Raw genomic sequence first — 12,500 nt, 5'->3', positions numbered from 1 at the left:
GCTAAGGAGAGAGGGCTAAGGAGAGAGGGCTAAGGAGAGAGAGGGCTAAGGAGAGAGGGCTAAGGAGAGAGGGCTAAGGAGAGAGGGCTAAGGAGAGAGGGCTAAGGAGAGAGGGCTAAGGAGAGAGAGGGCTAAGGAGAGAGAGGGCTAAGGAGAGAGGGCTAAGGAGAGAGAGGGCTAAGGAGAGAGGGCTAAGGAGAGAGGGCTAAGGAGAGAGGGGGCTAAGGAGAGAGAGGGCTAAGGAGAGAGGGCTAAGGAGAGAGAGGGGCTAAGGAGAGAGGGCTAAGGAGAGAGGGGCTGAGGAGAGAGGGCTAAGGAGAGAGAGGGCTAAGGAGAGAGGGCTAAGGAGAGAGGGCTAAGGAGAGAGAGGGCTAAGGAGAGAGGGCTGAGGAGAGAGGGCTAAGGAGAGAGGGCTAAGGAGAGAGGGCTAAGGAGAGAGGGCTAAGGAGAGAGAGGGCTAAGGAGAGAGGGCTAAGGAGAGAGAGGGCTAAGGAGAGAGAGGGCTAAGGAGAGAGGGCTAAGGAGAGAGGGCTAAGGAGAGAGGGCTGAGGAGAGAGAGGGCTAAGGAGAGAGGGCTAAGGAGAGAGAGGGCTAAGGAGAGAGAGGGCTAAGGAGAGAGGGGCTAAGGAGAGAGGGCTGAGGAGAGAGAGGGCTAAGGAGAGAGGGCTGAGGAGAGAGGGCTAAGGAGAGAGGGGCTAAGGAGAGAGGGCTAAGGAGAGAGAGGGCTAAGGAGAGAGGGCTGAGGAGAGAGAGGGCTAAGGAGAGAGGGCTAAGGAGAGAGGGCTAAGGAGAGAGGGCTAAGGAGAGAGGGCTAAGGAGAGAGGGCTAAGGAGAGAGGGCTAAGGAGAGAGAGGGCTAAGGAGAGAGGGCTAAGGAGAGAGGGCTAAGGAGAGAGGGCTAAGGAGAGAGAGGGCTAAGGAGAGAGGGCTAAGGAGAGAGGGCTAAGGAGAGAGAGGGCTAAGGAGAGAGGGCTAAGGAGAGAGGGCTGAGGAGAGAGGGCTAAGGAGAGAGAGGGCTAGGAGAGAGAGGGCTAAGGAGAGGGCTAAGGAGAGAGGGCTAAGGAGAGAGGGGCTAAGGAGAGAGAGGGCTAAGGAGAGAGGGCTAAGGAGAGAGAGGGCTAAGGAGAGAGGGCTAAGGAGAGAGGGCTAAGGAGAGAGGGCTGAGGAGAGAGAGGGCTAAGGAGAGAGGGCTAAGGAGAGAGGGCTGAGGAGAGAGGGCTAAGGAGAGAGGGCTAAGGAGAGAGGGCTAAGGAGAGAGGGCTAAGGAGAGAGGGCTAAGGAGAGAGGGCTAAGGAGAGAGGGCTGAGGAGAGAGAGGGCTAAGGAGAGAGAGGGCTAAGGAGAGAGAGGGCTAAGGAGAGAGGGCTAAGGAGAGAGGGCTAAGGAGAGAGAGGGCTAAGGAGAGAGGGCTAAGGAGAGAGGGCTAAGGAGAGAGGGCTAAGGAGAGAGAGGGCTAAGGAGAGAGGGCTAAGGAGAGAGGGCTAAGGAGAGAGGGCTAAGGAGAGAGAGGGCTAAGGAGAGAGAGGGCTAAGGAGAGAGGGCTAAGGAGAGAGGGCTAAGGAGAGAGGGCTAAGGAGAGAGAGGGCTAAGGAGAGAGGGCTAAGGAGAGAGAGGGCTAAGGAGAGAGGGCTAAGGAGAGAGGGCTAAGGAGAGAGGGCTAAGGAGAGAGGGCTAAGGAGAGAGAGGGCTAAGGAGAGAGGGCTAAGGAGAGAGAGGGCTAAGGAGAGAGGGCTAAGGAGAGAGGGCTAAGGAGAGAGGGCTAAGGAGAGAGAGGGCTAAGGAGAGAGGGCTAAGGAGAGAGAGGGCTAAGGAGAGAGAGGGCTAAGGAGAGAGGGCTGAGGAGAGAGGGCTAAGGAGAGAGGGCTAGAGAGAGGGCTAAGGAGAGAGGGCTAAGGAGAGAGAGGGCTAAGGAGAGAGGGCTAAGGAGAGAGAGGGCTAAGGAGAGAGGGCTAAGGAGAGAGGGCTAAGGAGAGAGGGCTGAGGAGAGAGGGCTAAGGAGAGAGGGCTAAGGAGAGAGGGCTAAGGAGAGAGGGCTAAGGAGAGAGGGCTAAGGAGAGAGAGGGCTAAGGAGAGAGGGGCTAAGGAGAGAGGGCTAAGGAGAGAGGGGCTAAGGAGAGAGGGCTAAGGAGAGAGGGCTAAGGAGAGAGGGCTAAGGAGAGAGAGGGCTAAGGAGAGAGGGCTAAGGAGAGAGAGGGCTAAGGAGAGAGGGCTAAGGAGAGAGGGCTAAGGAGAGAGGGCTAAGGAGAGAGGGCTAAGGAGAGAGAGGGCTAAGGAGAGAGGGCTAAGGAGAGAGAGCTAAGGAGAGAGAGGGCTAAGGAGAGAGAGGGCTAAGGAGAGAGGGCTAAGGAGAGAGGGCTAAGGAGAGAGGGCTAAGGAGAGAGGGCTAAGGAGAGAGGGCTGAGGAGAGAGGGCTAAGGAGAGAGAGGGCTAAGGAGAGAGGGCTAAGGAGAGAGGGCTAAGGAGAGAGAGGGCTAAGAGAGAGGGCTAAGGAGAGGGCTAAGGAGAGAGAGCTAAGGAGAGAGGGCTAAGGAGAGAGGGCTAAGGAGAGAGAGGGCTAAGGAGAGAGGGCTAAGGAGAGAGGGCTAAGGAGAGAGGGCTGAGGAGAGAGGGCTAAGGAGAGAGAGGGCTAAGGAGAGAGGGCTAAGGAGAGAGGGCTAAGGAGAGAGAGGGCTAAGGAGAGAGGGCTAAGGAGAGAGGGCTAAGGAGAGAGAGGGCTAAGGAGAGAGAGGGCTAAGGAGAGAGAGGCTAAGGAGAGAGGGCTAAGGAGAGAGGGCTAAGGAGAGAGAGGGCTAAGGAGAGAGGGCTAAGGAGAGAGGGGCTAAGGAGAGAGGGCTAAGGAGAGAGGGCTAAGGAGAGAGGGCTAAGGAGAGAGAGGGCTGAGGAGAGAGGGCTAAGGAGAGAGAGCTAAGGAGAGAGGGGCTAAGGAGAGAGGGCTGAGGAGAGAGGGGGGCTAAGGAGAGAGAGGGCTAAGGAGAGAGGGCTAGAGAGGGGCTAAGGAGAGAGGGCTAAGGAGAGAGGGCTAAGGAGAGAGAGGGCTAAGGAGAGAGAGGGCTAAGGAGAGAGGGCTAAGGAGAGAGAGGGCTAAGGAGAGAGGGCTAAGGAGAGAGGGCTAAGGGCTGAGAGAGAGGGCTAAGGAGAGAGGGCTAAGGAGAGAGGCTAGGGAGAGGGCTAAGGAGAGAGGGCTAAGGAGAGAGGGCTAAGGAGAGAGAGGGCTAAGGAGAGAGGGCTAAGGAGAGAGGGCTAAGGAGAGAGGGCTAAGGAGAGAGGGCTGAGGAGAGAGGGCTGAGGAGAGAGGGCTAAGGAGAGAGGTGTGTGTGTGTGTTTACATTTCAAAACACTGCATGTCTTTTCCACCTCTGTCTGGACACACACACAACACACACACACACGCACACTCACACACACCCTACTTGGCAATGACCTCATGCCTATATAGTGTATCAGTCTCTCGTGCTCTAATGAAATAGCTATTTCAGTCAGTGATGTCACAGTCAAACCCTTCCCCATGGTGTCACAGTCAAACTCTTCCCCATGTCTCTCAGTCAGAGGTGTTACATTCAAACCTTTCCCCATGTCTCTCAGTCAGAGGTGTTACATTCAAACCCTTCCCCATGGTGTCACAGTCAAACTCTTCCCCATGTCTCTCAGTCAGAGGTGTTACATTCAAACCATTCCCCATGTCTCTCAGTCAGAGGTGTTACATTCAAACCATTCCCCATGTCTCTCAGTCAGAGGTGTTACATTCAAACCCTTCCCCATGGTGTCACAGTCAAACTCTTCCCCATGTCTCTCAGTCAGAGGTGTTACATTCAAACCATTCCCCATGTCTCTCAGTCAGAGGTGTTACATTCAAACCATTCCCCATGTCTCTCAGTCAGAGGTGTTACATTCAAACCCATCCCCATGTCTCTCAGTTTGAGGTGTCACAGTCAAACCCTTCCCCATGGTGTAGGGCTCTATAAAATCTGTGTCACAGAGAACGAGGACGGAATCACAGAATTCAGACATTAAAACAGAATGAGACAATATTCACTGGTCTGTGTGTGTCTCCACTTTACGTAGCCGTTAGCGATGATGCTAATGATAACCCTTCTTCTGGTAGGGATGGAAAGGCTTTCCCAAAAACCTTCTCAATGAAACGTTAACTACAAAGTAGCCAATGCCTACCTGGCAGAATGACATCATGATTATTGGCATCAATCCAATCCCATGAGCACTACAGCAAAACCAAACAACAGTCACTTGCAGTAAAAGGGTAACTACACCCAAAAATAACAATTTATAACAATTTCCCCAGACCTCAAAAGCGGTCTCCTGATGTGGTTTAAGCATTGTTGTGGACTTAGAACATCGAATGTAGTTGTTTTTCTATTAAACTGTGAATCAGGAAAAAAATACTACTGATTTTAAAGGGCACTAATTGTGAGTCAAACCCTTCCCCAAGTTTCTCAGTCAGAGGTGTTACATTCAAACCATTCCCCATGTCTCTCAGTCAGAGGTGTTACATTCAAACCCTTCCCCAAGTTTCTCAGTCAGAGGTGTCATGGTCAAACCCTTCCCCTAGTCTCTCAGTTGTGTCACAGTCAAACCCTTCCCCTTACCTCTCATTAAAAGGGCTTTCAGCGCCAGATAAATCCATCATGATAAACCCAGGACATGACATCATTACCCTATAGCTCTGGCATGGTCTCATCTCCCCCTGCTGATCCTAACCACCATCATGATGAACTGATCAATATAAACTGATCAATATGAACTGATCAATATGAACTGATCAATATAAACTGATCAATATGAACTGATCAATATAAACTGATCAATATAAACTGATCAATATAAACTGATCAATATGAACTGATCAATATAAACTGATCAATATAAACTGATCAATATGAACTGATCAATATAAACTGATCAATATGAACTGATCAATATAAACTGATCAATACGAACTGATCAATATGAACTGATCAATATGAACTGATCAATATAAACTGATCAATATGAACTGATCAATATGAACTGATCAATATGAACTGATCAATATGAATTGATCAATATAAACTGATCAATATGTTTCTTCCTTTTCTCTCGAGCTGATGAGAGGAGGATGATGATGATGTCACAGAGGAAACAGATGACATCACTATCCTTGATTACATTTCATTTGGGTATAAATGATATACCCAGACCAGATGTCATTAGGGTATAAATGATATACCCAGACCAGATGTCATTAGGGTATAAATGATATACCCAGACCAGATGTCATTAGGGTATAAATGATATACCCAGACCAGATGTCATTTGGGTATAAATGATATACCCAGACCAGATGTCATTAGGGTATAAATGATATACCCAGACCAGATGTCATTTGGGTATAAATGATATACCCAGACCAGATGTCATTAGGGTATAAATGATATACCCAGACCAGATGTCATTAGGGTATAAATGATATACCCAGACCAGATGTCATTAGGGTATAAATGATATACCCAGACCAGATGTCATTAGGGTATAAATGATATACCCAGACCAGATGTCATTAGGGTATAAATGATATACCCAGACCAGATGTCATTAGGGTATAAATGATATACCCAGACCAGATGTCATTAGGGTATAAATGATATACCCAGACCAGATGTCATTAGGGTATAAATGATATACCCAGACCAGATGTCATTAGGGTATAAATGATATACCCAGACCAGATGTCATTTGGGTATAAATGATATACCCAGACCAGATGTCATTAGGGTATAAATGATATACCCAGACCAGATGTCATTAGGGTATAAATGATATACCCAGACCAGATGTCATTAGGGTATAAATGATATACCCAGACCAGATGTCATTTGGGTATAAATGATATACCCAGACCAGATGTCATTAGGGTATAAATGATATACCCAGACCAGATGTCATTAGGGTATAAATGATATACCCAGACCAGATGTCATTAGGGTATAAATGATATACCCAGACCAGATGTCATTAGGGTATAAATGATATACCCAGACCAGATGTCATTAGGGTATAAATGATATACCCAGACCAGATGTCATTAGGGTATAAATGATATACCCAGACCAGATGTCATTTGGGTATAAATGATATACCCAGACCAGATGTCATTAGATCCCAGAGAGTATCTGTCGCAGCCGGCCGCGACCGGGAGACTCATGGGCGGCGCACAATTGGCCCAGCGTCGTCCAGGGTAGGGGAGGGAATGGCCGGCAGGGATGTAGCTCCGTTGATAGAGCATGGCGTTTGCAACGCCAGGGTTGTGGGTTCGATTCCCACGGGGGCCAGTATAAAAAAATAAAAAAATAATAATAATTATGCACTCACTAACTGTAAGTCGCTCTGGATAAGAGCGTCTGCTAAATGACTTAAAATGTAAATGTATCATGTGAAAGAGTTAAAACACTTATTACCAAAATGGTCCTTTATGGTAATGACATTCAGCTTTCTATGCAAACAAACAAAACACACACACACACAGACACACACACACACACACACACACACACACACACTCTCACACACACACACACACACACACACACACACACACACACACACACACACACACAGGGAGCCTGCTGAGTTGTTGTCCTGCTGAAGCTCTGAGGTTTTGTTTCAATAACATCACTGGTCAGCTGGACTCTCTGTGTCTCCCCTCCAAACGGAGCGCAGGTCGGAGGTGGTAACCATAACAACCCCCTAGCGACAGAACCATCGCCATGGTGAATCCCTCTCTCTGTTCTGCCATAATAACTGTTTCACACGTTGGAAGAAGACGGACATCTGGGGCAGGATGTACTTTACCCTGTATGAATACACCCCCCCCCCCCCACACACACAGTGTTTCTCTGTCCCTGATACCATATGGAACAGATCTAACCTATAATAGTATGTGAATCTGGAGCCACCCCACTACAGACAATACTTACTGGGAAGGGTGTGTGTGTGTACTTACTGGGGAGGGTGTGTGTGTGTACTTACTGGGGTGTGTGTGTGTGTGTCTGTGTGTGTGTGTGTACTTACTGGGGTGTGTGTGTGTGTGTGTGTGTGTCTGTGTGTGTGTGTGTGTGTGTGTGTGTGTGTGTGTGTGTGTACTTACTGGGGGGTGTGTGTGTGTGTGTGTGTGTGTGTGTGTGTGTGTGTGTGTGTGTACTTACTGGGGAGGGTGTGTGTGTGTGTGTGTGTGTGTGTGTGTGTGTGTGTGTGTGTGTGTGTGTGTGTGTGTGTGTGTGTGTGTGTGTGTGTGTGTGTGTGTGTACTTACTGGGGAGGGTGTGTGTGAGTTTGTCCCTACAGCGGATGTTGACATCTTCCTTGTGGGAACAGTCGTGTCTAAGCCACTCCCTCCTGCTGCACAGTGATAGGTTAGGCTCCTTCCCCGTACAGCTCACATCGTCCAATAGGATGGGGCCTGACCCCGCCGGAAACTGCCCACCTGGGCTGACCTCTGACCCCTCATGAGGAGGAGACTCCCCTGATCTAGAGAGACAAGAGAAAACACACCTTTAGTTTTCAGTAAGTACTGTGTGTGTCTCCTCACCTGTACCCCAGCTGTCTACAGACCACCTGTGTCTCCTCACCTGTACCCCAGCTGTCTACAGACCACCTGTGTCTCCTCACCTGTACCCCAGCTGTCTACAGACCACCTGTGTCTCCTCACCTGTACCCCAGCTGTCTACAGACCACCTGTGTCTCCTCACCTGTACCCCAGCTGTCTACAGACCACCTGTGTCTCCTCACCTGTACCCCAGCTGTCTACACACCACCTGTGTCTCCTCACCTGTACCCCAGCTGTCTACAGACCACCTGTGTCTCCTCACCTGTACCCCAGCTGTCTACAGACCACCTGTGTCTCCTCACCTGTAACCCAGCTGTCTACAGACCACCTGTGTGTTAGTCTCTCCTCACCTGTACCCCAGCTGTCTACAGACCACCTGTGTGTTAGTCTCTCCTCACCTGTACCCCAGCTGTCTACAGACCACCTGTGTCTCCTCACCTGTACCCCAGCTGTCTACAGACCACCTGTGTCTCCTCACCTGTACCCCAGCTGTCTACAGACCACCTGTGTCTCCTCACCTGTACCCCAGCTGTCTACAGACCACCTGTGTCTCCTCACCTGTACCCCAGCTGTCTACAGACCACCTGTGTCTCCTCACCTGTAACCCAGCTGTCTACAGACCACCTGTGTGTTAGTCTCTCCTCACCTGTACCCCAGCTGTCTACAGACCACCTGTGTGTTAGTCTCTCCTCACCTGTACCCCAGCTGTCTACAGACCACGTGTGTGTTAGTCTCTCCTCACCTGTACCCCAGCTGTCTACAGACCACCTGTGTGTTATTGTCTCTCCTCACCTGTACCCCAGCTGTCTACAGACCACCTGTGTGTTATTGTCTCTCCTCACCTGTACCCCAGCTGTCTACAGACCACCTGTGTGTTATTGTCTCTCCTCACCTGTACCCCAGCTGTCTACACACCACCTGTGTCTCCTCACCTGTACCCCAGCTGTCTACAGACCACCTGTGTGTTATTGTCTCTCCTCACCTGTACCCCAGCTGTCTACACACCACCTGTGTCTCCTCACCTGTACCCCAGCTGTCTACAGACCACCTGTGTGTTATTGTCTCTCCTCACCTGTACCCCAGCTGTCTACACACCACCTGTGTCTCCTCACCTGTACCCCCAGCTGTCTACACACCACCTGTGTCTCCTCACCTGTACCCCCAGCTGTCTACACACCACCTGTGTCTCCCTCACCTGTACCCCAGCTGTCTACACACCACCTGTGTCTCCTCACCTGTACCCCAGCTGTCTACACACCACCTGTGTCTCCTCACCTGTACCCCAGCTGTCTACAGACCACCTGTGTGTTATTGTCTCTCCTCACCTGTACCCCAGCTGTCTACACACCACCTGTGTCTCCTCACCTGTACCCCAGCTGTCTACACACCACCTGTGTCTCCTCACCTGTACCCCAGCTGTCTACACACCACCTGTGTCTCCTCACCTGTACCCCAGCTGTCTACACACCACCTGTGTCTCCTCACCTGTACCCCAGCTGTCTACACACCACCTGTGTGTTAGAGTCAGTCCATCCATCGTCACACACCGTCCCCCACTGACCTCTATAGGACACCTCCAGTCTGCCCTCACTGCTCCCACTAACCCCAGACAACCGCACTGAGCCATCTAAAACAGAGATGGGGGAAAGACAGAGAGAGAGAGGGACGGAGAGAGAGAGAGAGAGAGAGAGAGAGAGAGAGAGAGAGAGAGAGAGAGAGAGAGAGAGAGAGAGAGAGAGAGAAGAGAGAGAACAAGAGGAGAGAGAGAGAGAGAGAGAGAGAGAGAGAGAGAGAGAGAGAGAGAGAGAGAGAGAGAGAGAGAGAGAGAGAGAGAGAGAGAGAGAGAGAGAGAGAGAGAGAGAGAGAGAGACAGAGAGAGAGAGAGAGAGAGAGAGAGAGAGAGAGAGAGAGAGAGAGAGAGAGAGAGAGAGAACAAGAGGAGAGAGAGAGAGAGAGAGAGACAAGAGGAGAGAGAGAGAGAAGAGAGAGAGAGAGAGAGAGAGAGAGAGAGAGAGAGAGAGAGAGAGAGAGAGAGAGAGAGAGAGAGAACAAGAGGAGAGAGAGAGAGAGAGAGAGAGAGAGAGAGAGAGAGAGAGAGAGAGAGAGAGAGAGAAGAGAGAGAGAGAGAGAGAGAGAGAGAGAGAGAGAGACAGAGAGACACAGAGAGAGAGAGATAGAGAGAGAGAAAGAGAGAGAGACAGAGAGAGAGAGAGAGATGGGGAAGGAGAGAGGGTTGGAGGAGCAGTCAGAGATTGTAACCCATTGGACCCATGTTGGAAAACCAGACATTATTTTGTAGCGTAGGTAATTAATGTCAGATGTGTTGTAGTGGGTAGGGGTGTGTGGGAGTAGTGTTTGTACCAGTGTGTGTGTGTGTGTGTGTGTGTGGGGGGGTGATGGCGTCCCATCTTACCAGCAAGAGGGGTACAGGAGGCCCCTGCATCTTCAGAGTGGAGACAGTTGTGTTCTCCCCAGGCAGCTTTAGGACACTGCTCCAGGGTCAGCTCATTTCCCGTACAGCGTACCTCATCCAGCCACACCCTGCCTGACCCCGCCCCGAAATACGCCTGGCCCCATGCCCGTGCCACACCTCTGGAGAGAGAGAGAGAGAGAGAGAGAGGGGGGGGGGACATTAAAGTCAAACACATACATGGTCCTACACACATCCTTCATGAAAAGAACAAGGTCTACAACAAAAATTATATTCAAATAATATAATGACATCATTAATAATATCTGCCTTTTAGCAGACGCTTTTATCCAAAGGGACTTACATAGTGTGCGCATACATTTTAGTATGAGTGGCCCCAGCGGGAATTGAACCCACAAGCCTGCCGTTGAAACCGCCATACTCTACAAACTGAGCCCCACAGGAAAAAAAGGGTCAAAGTGATTGGCTTCCTGGATTAGGATCTATAGCTATGAGAGAGTGTCTATAGTCATAATAGAGGATGTGTCTATAGTTATAGAGGATGTGTCTATAGTCATATTAGAGGATGTGTCTATAGTTATAGAGGATGTGTCTATAGTTATAGAGGATGTGTCTATAGTCATATTAGAGGATGTGTCTATAGTCATATTAGAGGATGTGTCTATAGTTATAGAGGATGTGTCTATATCATATTAGAGAGATGTGTCTATAGTTATAGAGGATGTGTCTATAGTTATAGAGGATGTGTCTATAGTCATATTAGAGGATGTGTCTATAGTCATATTAGAGGATGTGTCTATAGTCATAATAGAGGATGTGTCTATAGTTATAGAGGATGTGTCTATAGTCATATTAGAGGATGTGTCTATAGTTATAGAGGATGTGTCTATAGTTATAGAGGATGTGTCTATAGTCATATTAGAGGATGTGTCTATAGTCATATTAGAGGATGTGTCTATAGTTATAGAGGATGTGTCTATAGTCATATTAGAGGATGTGTCTATAGTTATAGAGGATGTGTCTATAGTTATAGAGGATGTGTCTATAGTTATAGAGGATGTGTCTATAGTTATATTAGAGGATGTGTCTATAGTTATAGAGGATGTGTCTATAGTCATATTAGAGGATGTGTCTATGGTCATATTAGAGAATGTGTCTATAGTCATATTAGAGGATGTGTCTATAGTCATATTAGAGGATGTGTCTATAGTCATATTAGAGGATGTGTCTATAGTTATATTAGAGGATGTGTCTATAGTTATAGAGGATGTGTCTATAGTTATAGAGGATGTGTCTATAGTTATAGAGGATGTGTCTATAGTCATATTAGAGGATGTGTCTATAGTCATATTAGAGGATGTGTCTATAGTTATAGTGGATGTGTCTATAGTCATATTAGAGGATGTGTCTATAGTCATATTAGAGGATGTGTCTATAGTTATAGAGGATGTGTCTATAGTCTATTAGAGATGTGTCTATAGTTATAGAGGATGTGTCTATAGTCATATTAGAGGATGTGTCTATAGTCATATTAGAGGATGTGTCTATAGTTATAGAGGGATGTGTCTATAGTCATATTAGAGGATGTGTCTATAGTCATATTAGAGGATGTGTCTATAGTATTAGAGGATGTGTCTATAGTCATATTAGAGGATGTGTCTATAGTTATAGAGTGATGTGTCTATAGTCATATTAGAGGATGTGTCTATAGTTATAGAGGATGTGTCTATAGTCATATTAGAGGATGTGTCTATAGTTATATTAGGAGGATGTGTCTATAGTCATATTAGAGGATGTGTCTATAGTTATAGAGGATGTGTCTATAGTCATATTAGAGGATGTGTCTATAGTTATAGAGGATGTGTCTATAGTCATATTAGAGGATGTGTCTATAGTCATATTAGAGGATGTGTCTATAGTCATATTAGAGTAAGATGTGTCTATAGTTATAGAGGATGTGTCTATAGTTATAGAGGATGTGTCTATAGTTATAGAGGATGTCTAGTCTATAGTTATATTAGAGGATGTGTCTATAGTTATAGAGGATGTGTCTATAGTCATATTAGAGGATGTGTCTATGGTGATATTAGAGAATGTGTCTATAGTCATATTAGAGGATGTGTCTATAGTTATAGAGGATGTGTCTATAGTTAAGAGGATGTGTCTATAGTCATATTAGAGGATGTCTATAGTCATATTAGAGGATGTGTCTATAGTCATATTAGAGGATGTGTCTATAGTTATAGAGGATGTGTCTATAGTTATAGAGGATGTGTCTATAGTCATATTAGAGGATGTGTCTATAGTCATATTAGAGGATGTGTCTATAGTTATAGAGGTGATGTGTCTATAGTCATATTAGAGGATGTGTCTATAGTCATATTAGAGGATGTGTGCTATAGTCATATTAGAGGATGTGTCTATAGTCATATTAGAGGATGTGTCTATAGTCATATTAGAGGATGTGTCTATAGT

General features: G+C 47.6%; 1 protein-coding gene across 1 annotated transcript in view; it reads right to left on the bottom strand.

Moving 5' to 3' along the window:
* prss12 (serine protease 12) overlaps positions 1-10,227 on the bottom strand; it is a 62,089-nt gene extending 51,862 nt beyond the window's left edge. Inside the window, exons 1-3 of the mRNA XM_045213900.1 lie at positions 10,008-10,227; positions 9,080-9,221; positions 7,301-7,515 (exon numbers count right to left, since the gene is read on the bottom strand). Of these exons, the coding sequence (XP_045069835.1) occupies positions 7,301-7,515; positions 9,080-9,221; positions 10,008-10,227 (577 nt within the window). The remainder of the gene's footprint in view (positions 1-7,300; positions 7,516-9,079; positions 9,222-10,007) is intronic.
* Positions 10,228-12,500: the final 2,273 nt, after the last annotated feature.

This window comes from Coregonus clupeaformis, unplaced genomic scaffold (assembly GCF_020615455.1).
Source record: "Coregonus clupeaformis isolate EN_2021a unplaced genomic scaffold, ASM2061545v1 scaf0170, whole genome shotgun sequence".
Lineage (NCBI taxonomy): Eukaryota > Metazoa > Chordata > Actinopteri > Salmoniformes > Salmonidae > Coregonus > Coregonus clupeaformis.
This window is presented reverse-complemented; position numbering and strand designations above follow the sequence as displayed.